This window comes from Pelobates fuscus, chromosome 6 (assembly GCF_036172605.1).
Source record: "Pelobates fuscus isolate aPelFus1 chromosome 6, aPelFus1.pri, whole genome shotgun sequence".
NCBI lineage: Eukaryota > Metazoa > Chordata > Amphibia > Anura > Pelobatidae > Pelobates > Pelobates fuscus.
Genome location: NC_086322.1, coordinates 199,763,799 through 199,781,807, shown reverse-complemented (window position 1 = coordinate 199,781,807; position 18,009 = coordinate 199,763,799). Strand labels below are relative to the sequence as shown.

The following is an 18,009-nucleotide window of genomic DNA, read 5'->3' as shown; positions in this document are numbered from 1 at the left end:
CAACATTTCACCATTTCACTGTTCTTATTATACATCACTTACTTTATTCTCAGGGACTGTTATCTCCCACATGCAGGTTAGACTGTTGTCATAGTTTTTTGGGTAATTCAGACTTGAAAAGGTTCCTGATGACTCCGATAGATGCTTTATAGAGCCACAGCCTGAAAAGAAATCAAATAAAATATCACTGAATAAAGCAAAGTTAATCTCCTGATGCACACCAAATGCAATGTAGTACAGTTCAAATGGAGAAAATCGTACTCATTTAATAGGATTCTGTTTGACATCATTAGAATGCAGATGAATAAATGGAGAATATATTATTAACTCCCTGCCTGTGGAATAGGTTTGTAAATGAAAAATGTGTTTCCATCTTTTGTGCAGGTAGGCTTAGTCATTTACACAAAATAGGAAACTAAAACAGGCACGTTGAAAAACATGCTCATATGTTCAATGCTTTCTATTGGCTGCCAACTCAACACAGATCACATTTTTAGTGATGTAACTCCATATTTGCAGGGGGAAAGGTTAAAGATTTGTATATATCTATTTAGACTCAGAAGCTAAACCTTGTTACTTGTGTAAATCTATTATAGGGAATTTTGGACATTTTTAGTCCATCCGCAGCGGAAGGGCCAAATGGACACCCTCAGTAAGGGGCATAAAACGATCTGTACATTAACACCCTAAGGACACAGCTTCGGAAGCAGGGCTAATTTCCTGATATACGTGTTTAACTGTACACCTGTGAATCACTGATGGCTTACACTTTTTTTGTGGGTACAGAAATCCCTAATATATCAGTGTCTCTAATAAGAAAGCAGTGATGCTGAATTAGACAAACTATTTCACCATAAAAGAGTCTTATTCTAAATAAATTAAAATTGTTACCTCAAATCTTTTTTTTTTTTTTTTGAATTTTTTATTTTTGTTGTGCATATGGGTTACAACAGTGCTTGCATAGCCACAATAGCTGTCACAAGCTCTACGTCACATCAATATGGCTTATATATATCTTGCACATTTTTGTTTTAGTATACTATGACATCCTAGGTTAATTATGCAATGAACTTCGAGTAACAGGAGAAGGTACAGTTATGCTTATAATGTGATTTGCAATCTTGGGTTACACCGATAAGTAATGAATAAGATGAACAAGTTTTACTCACAAGTTACGGACTGAGGGCGAAGACCCAGAAGGGAATTATATACTATAGTTACGTTAGTTTGCAATTTAAGTAAATGTCGGTTATGACAGGCAGGTCTAGGTTGAATGAGCATATAACATTAGAACAAGAGAAACTAGAACACGCTGAGTTAGCCTGGTGCTGACTATATTTATCATTATGTGTTGCTAGCTAGCATAAGTCCGGTTAGGTCTCATGTTGGATGGGCCCTTGAACTAACACATATAAAATTAAAATTAAAATTACAGCAGAGCTAGAAAGCTGCTAGGTGCAGTTATGAATGTGGAGCATGCAAGCATGGGTCCCCATTGTGCCTAACTGTATGCTTGCTATCATGGGTGTATAGGGGTCCCTGCGTATATGCAATAAAATCAGGAGAGGTGGAGAAGTAATTAAAAAAAAAACAATGATAAAAGAAAAAGGAGAAAAGAAAGGAGACACAGGCTCTGCTTTACGTAATGTGTGGTAGTGCCAGTCACAGTCAACCAATGCCGCTCAGCGGTCTTTTGCCTGGTTCCCGCTGCTCTGTTCTCCTGCCCTGGTATGTCCAGTCGCAGATTAGGGTGGGTAGGTTGTTACCAGTGTAAGTCCCAGGTAGGAGGTTGTGCTGGTCTGTAGTCAGGGAACCGGCTCGCCATGGCATGTGGAGTTCGATGTGAGGCTGGGGTCTGTATCTTGGCAGTTTTCCCCTCTGTGTTGCTGACGGCTTCGCTGGGCTCAGTGTCTTGCGCGCTGGTAGAGCTCTTGCCACGGATGCGTGGTGTCGTGCCCTCTGGAGCTTGTGTGGGGCAGCGTAGAGTTTGGCGGTCGGACGGGAGCTAGCCAGTAGTGCCCTCCCGCTCCGGGCCCGTTGCAGGGCCGGCACCTTGTGGCCACGGACTCGGGGGCTATTGAAGGCCGAGTCCTTCCCTTTCAGGGTAGGTCTGGAGATCCTGGGGTTGGTGGTGTGCCTGCGTGGCCGATGCTCCGGGGTTGATCCCCTGGTGGCCCTGGGCCCAGATGGGCTGGTGTGGAGTGTCTTGGGGTGTGGTCGCACGGCTTCGCCCGAGGGCAGCCTGGTCCCACTCCGGTCGGTGTCGCCATGTTGGCCCTCCACACTTCCGCTCACTAATAGCTGGGGTCGCTCTGCCTTATGTCGGGCCGCGATCTTAGCCCAGAAGGCCTCAAACAGCTTGTCTAGGCGGGTATTAAGGGAATCGAGTGTGTTGGGGCTTTGTAGTGGAGGCCCAGTTTGTCCACGAGGTTGCTTGTCCGCCATTTTGATATCGTGGACTGCTTGCAAGTTTGGTGCTGTTAGTGTCCTCTGGGTCTTGCCAGTCGAGTCGTTTGGGACCGGGATAACCCCCACCGGTCTGAAGGGGGGGGGGGGTAGTCGTTTGCTGCGGGTGCTGCTTACGGTTATGGGCTGGGAGAGCGGCCGCCTCTCCGTTGCCCTGCTTAGTATAGGCCCCAGGCCTCAGCTCGGTCATTCCTGCGTTTTTTCCGGGCATGTGTGGTATCCCCTTGTTCGCCAGTGTTTGCAGAGTAAAAAGCGGTGAGTGGGGAGTCAGGTGTGTTGAATTTGCCCCCGATTTTAGCAAGTAATTTGCCCGAGGCCTGGGAGCTCTCGTTTCATGCGACTGCACTGCTTCCCAGTCAGGCCACGCCCCCCTCAAATCTTTTTTTAATATCATTTTCCTTTTATTGAGTTTTGAAAGGAAATGTATATATATTTTAAATAAAAAGAAACATTAAAACGCTAATCCCTACCTTTAGTAGATAACTGAACCCTTCGGACATATACATACATCTTGGGTCAGACAGTGTTTGAGAACTGACACTCTGTGGTCTTCCCTGCTTCACTTTCTGCACAGATGCAGGGTAGACTGTAGAAACTGCAGATACCATGCCACTTCAAATCACTGAGGTGGTCATAGTGCTTGGAGTAATCAATTAAAATTGACTAGAACATGGCCAAAGATAGGGCTGGAGTATATAGGACCAGATAAGTACAGGTCCTATAGTGTTTATTTAAGGAACTCTCTAACATTAAAAATACATTTATTGATATTTAAAGGGACACTATAGTCACCAGAACAACTACAGCTTATTGTATTAGTTCTGGTGAGTAGAATCATTACCTTTAGGCTTTTTGCTGTAAACACTGTCTTTTCAGGGAAATTTCAGTGTTTACATTACAGCCTAGTGATAAGTTCACTGGCCACTCCTCCGATGGCTGTTAGATATACTTCCTGGGTAATGGCTGCCTAAAATGCTTTCAAACATTCAGTGTCTCCACCCTCTGCATGCAGACACAGAACTTTCCTCGTAGAGATTCATTGATTCAATTCATCTCTATGAGAAGATGCTGATTGGCCAGGGCTGTGTTTGAATTGTGCTGGCTCTGCCCCCAGCCAATCCTATGGAGAAGCATTGTGATTGGATCAGGCCACCACTTCTGATGATATCAGCTGACAGCTTGCTATTCTGAGGCAAACAGCATGCAGAGCTACAGCTTCAGGGTTGAATACAAGTAAGATGTTGCTATATTTAGGGAGACATGAGGGGCCCAGGGGGGCTAAATGGTAGTTTTAACACTATAGGGTCAGGAATACATGTTTGTGTTCCTGACCCTATAGTGTTCCTTTAAGGTTACTGTTCGTGTTCCTTAAGTTTACATTATGGCTCTCCCCTGTAAAATAATAAAAACACATTTTTACTACTCTCAGACAAACACTATGTGGTATAATACAGAACTTTTCACGGAGAAGAACTGGTGACATAATAGGCATGCCCCACATTCGTGAAGATTTTCAATAATTGAAAGTCTTTTATGAGGAAATGCATGTAAAGACTGGCAGAATGTCTCTCAACTGTTCATGCCTCATCTAAGCTGGCTTGTGGCTAAATAAAATATACGGGAACACCAAAAACCCCTGGAGCAGGGGAGGTTAAACGGTATATCCAGAGGTGGTAGTTGTAGTTTTGCAACATCTAGAGATCTAACTTATGCCTACCCCTTAGTTTGAGTCTTCGAATGATCCACCCCATTCCTTCACAAGCTTGCACTTTAAGATGAAGTGGGACCATTTGCAGTATGGTTAAATATTACAAAGTTGAATTATTTAGAAACACCCAATGAGTCAGGATGAGTGTGGATAAAATGGCTCACTATGAAGAGAAATAACATTGACCAAGTATGCATACTACTCTCCACGCATGCTTTCCCCATCACATGCTGTGGGATGAGAGGGTTGATTCAACTGATGGTGAAAAAAAGGGCCGGATTTTCCTATAGGCTAACTAGGCTTCAGCCTAGGGCCTCAAGATCAAGAGGGGCCTACATTCAAATTGTTAGCAAAATTAAAATTACACTATTGTAAAAACAGTGAACACTAAAACACTGAACCGAAAATAAGGAGAAATTCTACGCATATGATATGACCAGTGGCGTACTAAGGAGGGGGCGAGCGGGGGGTCCGCCCCGGGTGCCACTTACTAGGGGGGTGCCCGGGGCAGACTGCAATGCCCCTCCTGCCGCGATTGCCGAGACCAGCGGTCTGCAGCTCTGCAATGTGCAGAGCTGCAGACCATGGACCTCGTGTGCACTGCCAAATCAGAGCGTTGCCTCGGGTTACCACGGCAATGCTCTGATTGGGTCTCGCGAGATCCATGGTCTGCAGCTCTGCAGAGCTGCAGACCGGAAATGAGGGCCACCGGACCACCAGGGATCCCACCGGACCACCAGGCAGCCCCCACTGGACCACCAGGGATTTAAGGTAATGTTTTTAGTCACCCCCCCTCTCCTCATCACCCCCCTCCTTCTCACAATCACCCCCCCCCCCTCCTCATCTCGACTTTTTTTTTTTTTATCCGTGCCACATTTTTTATAAAGGTTAGTACCAATCACAACATGTTTCATTTAACATGTTGATATATATCACAGTAATTATGTATTTTATTGTCTCTCATGTAATTTACAAACTTAAAAATGGGAAGTGAAAGGGCCTGATAAGTGGTATAGCCTAGGGCCTCTTTTCATCTAAATCCGGCCCTGGTGAACAATCATGTTGTCCTCCTACAAATTATTTCGCTCATCAACATTCACAACTTGGTGAGTCATCCAGTCCTGGCTCTTTTTGTTTATTATATGGTTTTGTTTTTCCTTGCTGTTTTTTTTTTTTTTTTTTTTTAAATTGAGTAATCATTTAGCTAGTTAGGATCAATTGGGACTAATAATAACTTTAATCAAAGGAACTATCGGGCTGGTACAATGCAAAAATAACTTTTACTGATCTCAACATTGACAAATCCAGAACACCTGTTGTCAGACAACACGGGAGAGATTGACAGACATATAGTTTATTAGGAGTAACTGTAGAGGATGTAAATAATGGCAGTGAGTGCTGGCTTGAAATATAATATTGCATTTAACTGAATATGTGAATTGGATTTACATTTGCATTCCCAATTTAGGTCTAGGCAGCATTGTTTTATTGCTGTTGTTACTAGGTAACAATGGATTTTGAATGCTAAAGCTGTGCCACTATTATTAAAGTGTGACGCTCATGTAAATGCACACACTGGTATTTCCGAGATGACGCTTGCATCCTTTAATATTTAACGATAATTCATTGCTGTTTCTATGTCTCCCTTCCAATCTGTAAATCCTCGCCAGCAGCTCGTGTTCATATTTTATTGTGTCTATTTCTGTCGTCCTTGGCCAAGGCAGAGAAGGCAAGTAACTGTGACAGATAGTGCTAGAATCACAGCGGGCGAACAGGGCAGAGTGCAGATACATGTCACAGGATGTTTATTTTTACATTTAGCATTGATATTTTTAGCCCATAGTTTAGACCAAAATATCACTTAGGTCACAGCTAATAAAAATAAATCAGGTTATCAGTGACTGCGATAGCACAGTTAGTTAATGTACAGACTATTTAAAGGTGAGAGTTGTCAGAATGGAGAGAGAGAGAGAGACAGAACACCAATGGCAGTCATGTCTTCTTTTTTTATTAAATTATAGAAATAATTAAGTATTGAATAGATATCATCATTAAAAAACTAAAACTTACTGGGGGGGGGGGGGGGGGGAGGAGCCTGACTGACAGGCTGAATGGAAGCATGCTTCATGAGCTCCTGGGCTCCACACGACATAACTCCGCAGCTCAAGCAAACATGCAAACCGATTACAGCCAAGTCTCTGACCCAGCAGTCCGGCACGCACCGGACCGCCTCCCACGCGAAGCTCCCATGCACTCCGCTAATCAGCAACAAACCTGCTCACCGCAGCGGATGGAGGCAGAGGGAGGGCACACAACTAATGGCAACCAAACATCTGCACCAGCATACCCAGATGATCTAGGGCTACATACCTGCTCACAAGGTGCTGACGCAACCTCAAGACCTCCACGCAGTGTGCTCTACAAGACCCTCTACATATAAGGCGGACGACAAGAAGGAACCGGAGAGCTGGTCGCTTGGGGCGCACGGGACATGCTGCAGCAGGAAACCAGAACAAGGCCCATGGTGCCAGGGCACTGACTCCCACAGAATCTCTAGATGGCAACTGCCAACAGCCGCTGCCCACGTTGCAGTGTGGTGAATATACACAAGCGGAACTCCGCAACGGCGACACTCCACCAGCGGGGACTCACCTGCCTAGAGCTTTGCAATCTCCCCTCAGGCTGGGAACCGGATAAGGGCACACTGAGATCCCGGATGCAGCGGGGCGCAATGCGGTGAACTCACAGACATAAGAATCACCAACACTCACAATGTGGTGGACTCCCGTACAAAACCTCACCTTCGAGACTTAGCCTGTTAAGTTTGCTTCCATTTCATTATTTTATAGCCAACAATGACCGTACAATCAGTAAGCTTAGCCTGTCATAATTAATCTTTATGTTGCTTTTCTCTCATGCATAATCGGCAGTTTAATCGATCTCGACATAGAGATGATTCTATCAAGATTTTGTTTTTAGCTAATCTTGTTTCCTACCTTCATTAATAATAAGATAGGATGTGGGGGGCGGGGCCTAGCAGCCAAGATGGCCGGACGTGTGCTTTGAGAGCTCCGACATTAAATAATGCAGAAACGCTTATTCTAAACGACTCAACAAAGCCTTTAGCACACGAGGTCTGGAAAACGGAAAGGCACCGTATACAGTGCAGGATGATCCTAATTCCGAGCAGAAACGACACGGGTACGCCTGTACCGGCCACGCGGACTAAAAGGGAGCGGGAGCTGAAGCCAGGGAGGGGCGGCCGACCTCCCGGCTCAGTACCTGGTCACCAGCATGAGAAATTCAAGACCCTGCTACCCCCCCCTCTGGACCGGCGGGGGATATCCCGGTCCACGCTGGGAACAACCATCCCAGCAACGCTGCCCGATAAAACACCAAAGTCTACAGCAAAGCAGGACTCACGAGGCTCAAAAAAGATGGCGGCACCAACGCGCCCAGCGACAAAGCACACACTGTATAAGCCTCCCAAGCACACAATCGAGTTCTTTAACAAACTCTGTACTTACCTCTGGACGAGGTTTCACAGCCAAGAGCAGTCCTTCCGGCTAAGGAGGAGAGAAGCGGTGGCATGGATCAGACCGGCAATCAGGCGACAGATGGGCAGAAACTCCCCACGAACCTCCAGAGAGAGGCCCCAGAGGCAACGCCGGACATCAGCATGGCGGGAACCAAAGCAATGTCCCCCAGGTGCCAACACATGCACCAACACTCACCAGGGCGAGATCCCCATGCAAGCCCGACCCGCCCACCACTCGGCGGTCCCAGTAACCCAGGACCAGCGGAGAACAACCCCACATCTACAGGCACACACAGTCGGCAGCGACGCTCCCCAAGAAGCGGCACGGATCTCTACTGGTGAGAGATACAAGAGCAGGGCCCCTCCACGATCCGCTGGAGAAAGAAGCTCACTGGGGCATCAAGCCTACCCGCAAACACAGCCTGCCAGCCCAACATCCAGAGCCGGCATCGGCTGAACAAATCAACCTACGCCAGGAACTGGCCGCTACCCTGACAACCAGAAAGTAGACAGGACATTATCCCCACCAAAACGTTTATACCCACTGCATATATCACTGATAACTGCATGACAATATTAATGCCTTAAGAGTTTTTAGATAGACTGCTACTGGCCAACTTCATGCCAAATAGCCTATATGTCTGACAGCTTACAGGTTGTCCTGATCCCGAGTTCAACCAAGTCTTATCAGCAAAGTTTTTTTTTTTTTTTTTTTTTTTTTTTTTTTCTTGTTTGTTTTCCTTTTCCTTTTTTTTTTTTTATTTTTAGTTTAATCGTAGGTAGCCATGCATGCCCTATTGACGCCCCACACTCATTCTGTAATTACAGCACATAGGACAGACATGGTAAGCATGTAAATCAGCAACTTATGTACATGCGGAGTCACAAATCTGTTATCAAACATGTCTCACCTAAACTTCCACATCTTCTATTTTAGCTGAGCCTAGGAATTATCATCTCACAAAAATGACAGTTTGTAATCCTATATTAGTGCCTCATACGCTGTAAAGTTTACCTGGCACATAAGATTAGCTCTAGATATAATTTAACATGTTCATAGATTCACTTATTTTAAACACTGTTATCGCTAGTCTTTTCGATATGTTTAACGTGTGCCTACTGCCATCTCATTATCTGATATACCGTGTTTTTGCTTGTTTATTACTCTTGAAAAAAAAAAAATGTGCATTTGTTCTTAATTGCCACAGACATATGTCTTTTGAAATGCCTGTAATTATTATCGTGGCATAGTAAACTTGCCTGTCAAGCTTTTGCACAACTAAAATAAAGAATTAAAAAAAAAAAAAATAATAATAAGATAGGATGTAACTCTTTGCCATGCGACAATAATCTATAAAATTGTGCTATTTTTCTGAAAATACCTCGGGACTGCCCACTGCCTCCCAAATCAGGGAATTGGCTGAGGTTGTGACCCGCTGGCATCCTGTACACTTATAACGCTAACAATGCCCCATATTATAGCGATGCTACCTTAAGATGCTAAAACCAAGCTGTCTTCTCCTTATGCAATGCTGTGTTATGTTTTGTTTTTGCTTTATTTTTTTATAAGCACCTAGTAAGAGATACCTTCACTCTTTTGAAGCACACCCCAGTGGACTCCCTCACATGTTATCGCAATCGACTACCTAGCATGTTCCCTGCTTAAGATGTGCGATTTGCTTAGACACCCCTATGTCTACCTAACCCATGACATACGTTAATACTTCTTGTTCACTGCTGGGACATGTAGACATTAGGTTTAATCTTGCTTATTTACATTTACAAAAAATGTGCAATGTTTTTTTTTCAATGCCACACAACTGTTATATTATGTCTAAGATCAGTTTGCTCCAGCTGTTGTGGCAGTGTAAACCGGCTTGTTTAACCTATGCACGAATAAAATAAAGAATTACAAAAAAATTATTAAATTAAAACTTACAAATATGTATTATTTGTTTTATTATTTGTAAAATGTAAGTAACAAAACTTAATTCAAAAATATATATATATTTAAAGAAATAGTTGTGATCTGTCACTGATGCTATCTTATATCACAAATATTAATTTCCATTTGTATCTTACAACATACACATTCTTATTCATGTTATTTAACAAAGGAAAGAAGGGAGTTTAACAGAATATTGAAAAAAACAAAACAAAAAAAAACAACAGTATATTCTTTCTTTTTTATTTCTAATCTATGACTTATTGAGATAATTTAAGATGACTTGTCTTGATCTTTGAAAGGTTACATTTTTCTGAACAACAGGTCCACTGTGTGACGTGTGACAGAGGTCAAAGTTTCCCTTATTGCTGTTGATATCGCCAAAACGTTTTCCATTACATTCTAATAATTTTTTTCATAATTCCTTTGATGATAATAAGGGGAGAACATTCGAGCAAAACTTTAGTATTAGAACATTTCAAGATAAGGAGATATACTGCATACTTTACAAACTTGCATTTGTTGCCTTAAGATATTGGATAGCAGATAAATATTATCTTACTGTTAACCTTTGTAATTTGGTCTCATATATGTCATAGCGGCTGTTGTGTCATCGACATGCTAATACTGCCCAAAACTATCTCCGTAATTATAGCAAAACAAGCACTTTTAGGAATTACAATTCACAATCCCTTTCTATGTGATGAGTTATAGGTTGTGAATTAAATCTAAAAATGTGAAAAAAAAATCTGTCAAATTTACACATTTCCAGACCAAAACCTGTACAAATGAAAAGCCAAAAGAATAAAAATAAAAGAAGCTGAGGGGCTGGGCCTGATAGACGTGATGGCCGGTCGCACACTCTCAGAGCTCCAGCCATGCAGCGCATAAACGAGCAAGTAATGACCGACCCACTAACGCTGACAGCACAAGGAGACCGGAGACCAACTCACAACAAAACGAGCAACAGAATGATACCGGTCCGGCACCGGGACGATGAGGCTCCACACAGACCAGCCACGCGGCCTAAACACGAGCGGGGCCTGAAGCCTGGGGGAGACGCCCGATTTCCCAGCACAGGACCCACTCATAAGCGTGACCCTGATACAGCCCTGCAGCCCCCCCCCTCTGGACCTGCGGGGGATATCCCGGTCCTCGATGGGGACGATTACCCCCAAACTGCGACCTGTCAGGATCGGGACAGGGATCCAACACGCAAAGTACAAACAGGACAGGGTACGTATACCGGACCTTAGAATGGCCGGACTAACGTACGGAGAGTAAAGAGAATGGTCAGAAACAAGCCGAGGTCGAGGGAACGAGAGGACAGGTGAGCGAGGAACAAGCCGGGTCAAGGATACCAGAGGGAAACAGAGTAAGTCAAACTAGCCGGGTCGGAACCAAAGGAATAACTGAAATCGCCAGAGCACTGTGTGACTAGACAGGCTAGAACCACGACAGGGCAATGAGTGAATGGGAGAAACAGGTTTAAATACCCTGGTTACAGTGAGTATACCCACGTCCGACGAGTCCTGAGTGGCTTCCAGTCACTTGAGTGACAGATCGGTCCGGACTGACGTCATGACGTCGGGCAGCGTGCGTGACGTCATAAAATGAGACGGATCCCTCGCGGCCGGCATGAGAGTCTCTAGGAGAGCCGCGAGGGATGGAGGAAGCCGACCTGCTGGAGGAGTAAACTACTAAGTCTCTACCTCTTTCGGAGGTAGAGGCTTCAGGTACCCTGACAGTACCCCCCCTCTCAGATACGCCCACCGGGCGGAAGGAACAGGGACGAGACGGAAAGCGTGAGTGAAACGCCCTGCGAAGGCGAGGAGCATGAACATCCTCTTGTGGTACCCAACTTCTCTCCTCAGGACCATATCCCTTCCAGTCGACCAAATATTGTACTCTCCCCCGAGAGATACGAGAATCAATGATGGAGTTAACCTCATACTCCTCCTGACCCTCCACCTGAACAGAGCGAGGAGGGGCGATCGTGGAGGAGAATCTGTTACAAACTAGGGGTTTCAACAATGAAACGTGAAAGGAGTTAGGGATGCGTAAGGCAGCTGGGAGAGCTAGACGATACGCCACTGGGTTAATTCGAGTCAAGATCCTGTAAGGGCCAATATATCGAGGAGCGAATTTCATGGAAGGAACTTTAAGCCGAATATTCCTAGTGCTTAACCATACTCTATCGCCTGGAACGAAAATCGGAGCCGCCCTTCTACGTTTATCGGCGTGTTTCTTAACCAGCATAGAATTGTGTAGAAGAATTTGTCGAGTCTGATCCCACAACTTCCTCAAATTGGCAACATGTACATCAACCGACGGTACACCTTGGGAAGGAGAAACCGAGGGAAGAATAGATGGATGAAAGCCATAGTTCATGAAGAAGGGGCTTGAATGAGTAGAGTCACAAACGAGATTGTTGTGCGCAAACTCCGCCCAAGGAATCAAACCGACCCAATCGTCCTGGTGTTCGGAAACAAAACAACGTAGATATTGCTCAATCTTTTGGTTAGTACGTTCAGCAGCTCCGTTAGACTGGGGATGATAGGCAGAAGAGAAATTTAATTTAATACCTAGTTGAGAACAAAAGGATCTCCAAAAACGGGAAACAAATTGGGACCCTCTGTCAGATACGATTTGGGAAGGTATCCCATGTAAGCGAAAAATCTCCCTAGCGAATATCACTGCCGACTCTTGGGAGGATGGAAGTTTAGGCAAGTGAATGAAGTGGGCCATCTTGGTGAATCTGTCAACCACGGTGAGGATAACAGTCTGTTTTTTAGAGATAGGTAGATCGACAATAAAGTCCATGGCCAAACAAGACCATGGTTTCTCTGGTACCTCTAAGGGATGCAGGAATCCACTTGGGAGCGTATGAGGTTGTTTGGTCTTAGTACACACTTCACACGCAGCGATGAAATCTTTAGTATCTTTACGTAAAGCAGGCCACCAGAAGTCTTTAGAAATCAAAGCATACGTCTTGCGGATACCAGGATGTCCCGCCATCTTGCTGTTATGGAAACATTGCAACAGCTCCAGTTGAAGAGTAGGAGGAACGAAATGTCGACCCTCAGGAGTCTATTTAGGTGCTAGATGTTGCAGCTTAATGATCTCGGCCAGTAACGGGGAATGAATCCTGAGATTCGTATTAGCAACAATCTTGCATTTAGGAACTATAGAAGAAAGAATCGGTTCAGATACAGTGAAAGGTTCATATTGTCGAGACAAAGCATCGGCCTTAGAGTTCTTAGAGCCAGGTCTGTAAGTACGTACATAATTGAAATGAGTCAGGAATAAGGACCAACGAGCTTGCCTAGAGGACAAACGCTTAGCCTCCCCAATATAGGACAAGTTCTTGTGGTCCGTCAAAATAGTAACCGGATGTAAGGTGCCCTCCAATAGATGTCTCCACTCTTTCAAGGCTTTAATGACTGCTAACAATTCCCTGTCTCCGATGTCATACCTGCTCTCAGGCCCAGAAAGTTTCTTGGAAAAAAAAACACAAGGATGTAACGGTTTATCCACCCCCAACCTTTGTGAGAGAACGGCACCTACTCCTGTCTCAGAGGCATCGACCTCAAGTAGGAACGGCAAGGATGTATCAGGATGGACTAATATTGGAGCAGAAGCAAAAAGTTCTTTGAGATTTTTGAAAGCAACGAAAGCATTCAGTAGTCCAAGTCTTAGTATCAGCCCCTTGTTTGGTCATATTGGTAATAGGTGCAATAATAGAAGAGTAACCCTTAATGAAGCGCCTATAATAATTGGAGAACCCAATAAACCTCTGGATAGCCTTGAGTCCCTTAGGCAATGGCCAATCTAGAATAGACTGGAGTTTGTCAGGATCCATCTTAAAGCCTTCCCCAGAAATCACGTATCCAAGAAAATCTATCTGGGTCTGGTCAAAGCTGCATTTCTCCAATTTGCAGTATAAGCCGTGTTGTAGAAGTTTGTGTAATACCTTTCTGACTTGTCTATGGTGGGTCTCAATCTCTCTAGAGTGTATGAGAATGTCATCCAGGTATACAATAACACAATCCTGTTGAAATTCCCTAAGAACTTCGTTAATTAGATCCTGGAATACTGCCGGTGCGTTACAAAGTCCAAAAGGCATGACCGTGTACTCATAATGCCCGTAGCGGGTATTAAACGCCGTCTTCCACTCGTGACCTTGTTGAATTCTCACCAAGTTATATGCCCCTCTGAGGTCCAACTTGGTGAAAATCTTAGAACCTTTTAGCCGATCAAAGAGCTCGGTAATCAAGGGGATCGGATAGGCATTCCTAATGGTTATTTTATTCAAACCTCGGTAATCAATACATGGTCTGAGTGAGCCATCCTTCTTTTTAACAAAAAAAAATCCAGCCCCGGCGGGAGAAGAGGATCTCCTAATGAATCCCTTGTCTAAATTCTCCTGAATATATTCCTCTAAAACAGAATTCTCATGCCCTGGGGGGCATGGTGCCGGGCAAAAGATTAATTTTACAATCAAAGGTCCTGTGTGGGGGTAGTGTATCAGCGTTCTTCTTATCGAACACTGCTTTCAAGTCTATGTACAGAAGAGGTATCTGTCTCCCTGTAGACTGGGTAGAACTATCTGGTGTGTTAATCATAGCCAATGGAGACACCCTGCGTAAACACCTCTCCTGACAACCCTGGCCCCATGAGATTATCTCCCCTAATTCCCAATCGATAATAGGGTTATGTCTCTTTAACCATGGGTAGCCCAGGACTATGGGAACAGAAGGAGATGAAATGAGCATAAGTGATAAGTTCTCCTCGTGTAAGATACCAATAGTTAAGTTAATGGGTATAGTCTCACGAGAGATAACAGGCTCAAGTAAAGGTCTACCATCTATGGCCTCAACGGCCAAGGGTGTATCCCTTAACTGGGATGGGATAGTGTGTTTAGTAGCAAAGACTTGGTCGATAAAATTCTCAGCAGCTCCGGAATCTATCAAGGCCATGGTCTTTAGCATTCCCTTCTCCCACGTTAAAGAAATTGGTAGCAGAAGCCTGTGATCTTTATAATTATGCGTAGAGGACAAAATAGAAACACCCAAGGCCTGTCCTCTAGAGAAACTTAGGTGCGGGCGTTTCCCGAGCGAGTAGGACAATTCAGACGCAAATGACCTCTGGCTCCACAATACATACATAAACCCTCCCTTCTCCTGTACTGCGAGTATTGCCTATCTGCATAGGTTCAGGATACAGTGAGGTATTGGACTCAGGACTTTGAAATGTAGGGGCTAATTTAAAGGCAGGTCTGAAGTTCCTCTCTCTAGTATTCTGTCTCTCTCTTAAACGCTCATCAATACGAGAAATGAACGAAATTAAGTCCTCTAAATTCTCAGGAAGCTCCCTAGTAGCAACCTCATCAAGGATAATATCTGATAGCCCGTTCAAAAATACATCTATATAAGCCTGCTCATTCCACTTGACTTCTGCCGCCAGAGACCTGAACTCTAGTGCATAATCCACAAGTGTTCGGTTCTCCTGTCTCAGGCGCAACAGTAATCTGGCTGCATTAACCTTCCTACCAGGAGGGTCAAAAGTTCTTCTAAATGCAGCTACAAAGGCATTATAATTATATACCAATGGGTTATCATTCTCCCATAGTGGGTTGGCCCATCTCAGAGCTTTCTCAATGAGTAGGGTGATAATAAATCCAACTTCCTCCTATCTGTGGGATAGGAGCGAGGTTGTAGTTCGAAGTGGATACTAATCTGGTTCAAAAAACCACGACACTTCTCCGGTGAACCACCATAACATACAGGTGGGGTAATACGGGAAGAGGCACCTACAGTGGCTACCTCTAGACCAGAACTTACAGGAGAGATGGAAGTAGTACGGATCTCCTCAGGTGGGTTATTGGCACGAGATAATAGCGCCTGTAGTGCTAGTGCCATCTGGTCCATTCTGTGTTCCATGGCGTCAAACCTGGAATCAGAGGGACCAACCTGACTGTTTGTACCTGCAGGATCCATTGGCCCTGTCGTAATGTCAGGATCGGGACAGGGATCCAACACACAAAGTACAAACAGGACAGGGTACGTATACCGGACCTCAGAATGGCCGGATTAACGTACGGAGAGTAAAGAGAATGGTCAGAAACAAGCCGAGGTCGAGGGAACGAGAGGACAGGTGAGCGAGGAACAAGCCGGGTCAAGGATACCAGAGGGAAACAGAGTAAGTCAAACTAGCCGGGTCGGAACCAAAGGAATAACTGAAATCGCCAGAGCACTGTGTGACTAGACAGGCTAGAACCACGACAGGGCAATGAGTGAATGGGAGAAACAGGTTTAAATACCCTGGTTACAGTGAGTATACCCGCCTCCGACGAGTCCTGAGTGGCTTCCAGTCACTTGAGTGACAGATCGGTCCGGACTGACGTCATGACGTCGGGCAGCGTGCGTGACGTCATAAAATGAGACGGATCCCTCGCGGCCGGCGTGAGAGTCTCTAGGAGAGCCGCGAGGGATGGAGGAAGCCGACCTGCTGGAGGAGTAAACTACTAAGTCTCTACCTCTTTCGGAGGTAGAGGCTTCAGGTACCCTGACACGACCTACCCAAGCAACAAAGCCTACAGCAAGACACAGCCTGTGATGAACCGCACGCTGCACCAACCACCCAAGAACACAGAGGAGCTCTATGACAAGCTATATGCCAATCTGTGGACTAACCTTTATGCCCGGAGACAGGCCTTCAAGAGGGCGATAAAAGAAGTGGCGGCATGGATCCGCCCGGCAACCCGGTGCCACATAGGTGGGACTCCCCCTTGCACAGCCAAAGCGGCCCCTAGACGGAGAAGAAAATGGAGACCTACACAGAGGGAAATAAAACCACAGATTGTGGGCGTGAATACTCACATCCCCTTGCCTCAGAATGGGACTTCCCAACAAGCACGACCTGCTTGTCCCTCAGCGGCTCCAAAAACTCTTACCAAGCAAGGCGCAGACGGAGGTCCCTCTCATGGCTCAGGGGAAAGAGAGCATGTCCTGATGGATGAGAGGTCCTACCACTGAGACCCCCACAACTGGACTTATTGCTGACACCCTACCCGCCCGCCCTTGATGACTGCTTGCCACAAACCGGCATGGGCTGAATGAGACTGGTGTGAGGACACATAATCCTCTTTAACCCCTGAAGGACACATGACAAAATCCAGTCCCTATGCTAGTTTCAATGTGTTCCCGCTGATTATAACAGGCACTGTATTTGTCATCACAAGACAAATGGCTGCAATATATTGTCTACTACAGTAGTACTGAATTGTATTTGCATTGGACACACCTCTCACTAGAGAAGAGTCTAAAAAATGTGTATTGGTGATTTATTTTTTAGTATATTAAAAATTACGATTAAATCATTTAAATTACTTAACATATAATGGTTTGTAAAGCCAAATGCCATGTAAAGTGACAAGAAAAGCTGCTTTATATGCTTTTTGTGTCTTGTCTTAGTTCATTTTATCCCATGACTCTTTAATGAATAGATCAATTTTACATGAGATCTGATAGGTGTCTTGAATCCTGCCAATTTCAAAATACCTGGTTGTGCAAGTAAAAGTAAAAGTGCAAATCAAACCTTCTAGGCCCCTCTTTTACAGAGTATAGAGATGAAAAATCCAATGTGCATCATTTAACACAATGTCAAAGTGCTCAGAACTACGGATTCTGATTCAGTAAATAGGATACATGAGCTTTTAGTGATATAAAAAGTATACTTACCCAGACTCTCCCTGCACTTCCTCATACCTCATACACTACCCCTTACAATACTTCCCCTAACTTCACTCCCTCTGCTGTTCTATGTTCTGACCAAAGTATCCAATGATCAATTTGCTGAAAAATCTTGTGGTCACTACTTTATCCTAATTCTCCTTGACATGTCTGCGGCTTTTGACACTGTTGATCATCAACAGCTTCTTCTCATCCTCCACAATATCGGTCTACAAGATATTGCTCTCTCCTGGTGCTCCTCCTATCTCTCCCAGCTCTTTCAGTGTTTCTTTCTCTGACTCTGCTTCTTCTCCCCAACTCCTCTCTGTTGGTGACCCCGAAGGTTCAGTCCTTGGTCCCCTAATGTTCACCATCTATACTGCCTCCCTTGGTAAACTCATTAGCTCCTTTGGCTTCCAATATAATTTCTATGCAGATGACATGCAAATCTACATGTCCTCTCCTGATCTCTCCCCGTTCCTCTTGACTAGTGTCTCTGACTGCCTCTCTGCTATTTCTAACTGGATGGCTGCCCACTTCCTTAAACTAAACTTGACCAAAACTGAAATTCTGGTCTTTCCTCCCTCAAGTGTTGTTACTCCTGTGTCTGTCTCCCTCC

General features: G+C 44.8%; 1 protein-coding gene across 1 annotated transcript in view; it reads right to left on the bottom strand.

Moving 5' to 3' along the window:
* Positions 1–18,009, bottom strand: part of LOC134615568 (ovochymase-2-like) — a 148,592-nt gene that overhangs the window by 118,383 nt on the left and 12,200 nt on the right. The window contains exon 2 of the mRNA XM_063460113.1: positions 43–161. Within this exon, the coding sequence (XP_063316183.1) occupies positions 43–161 (119 nt within the window). The remainder of the gene's footprint in view (positions 1–42; positions 162–18,009) is intronic.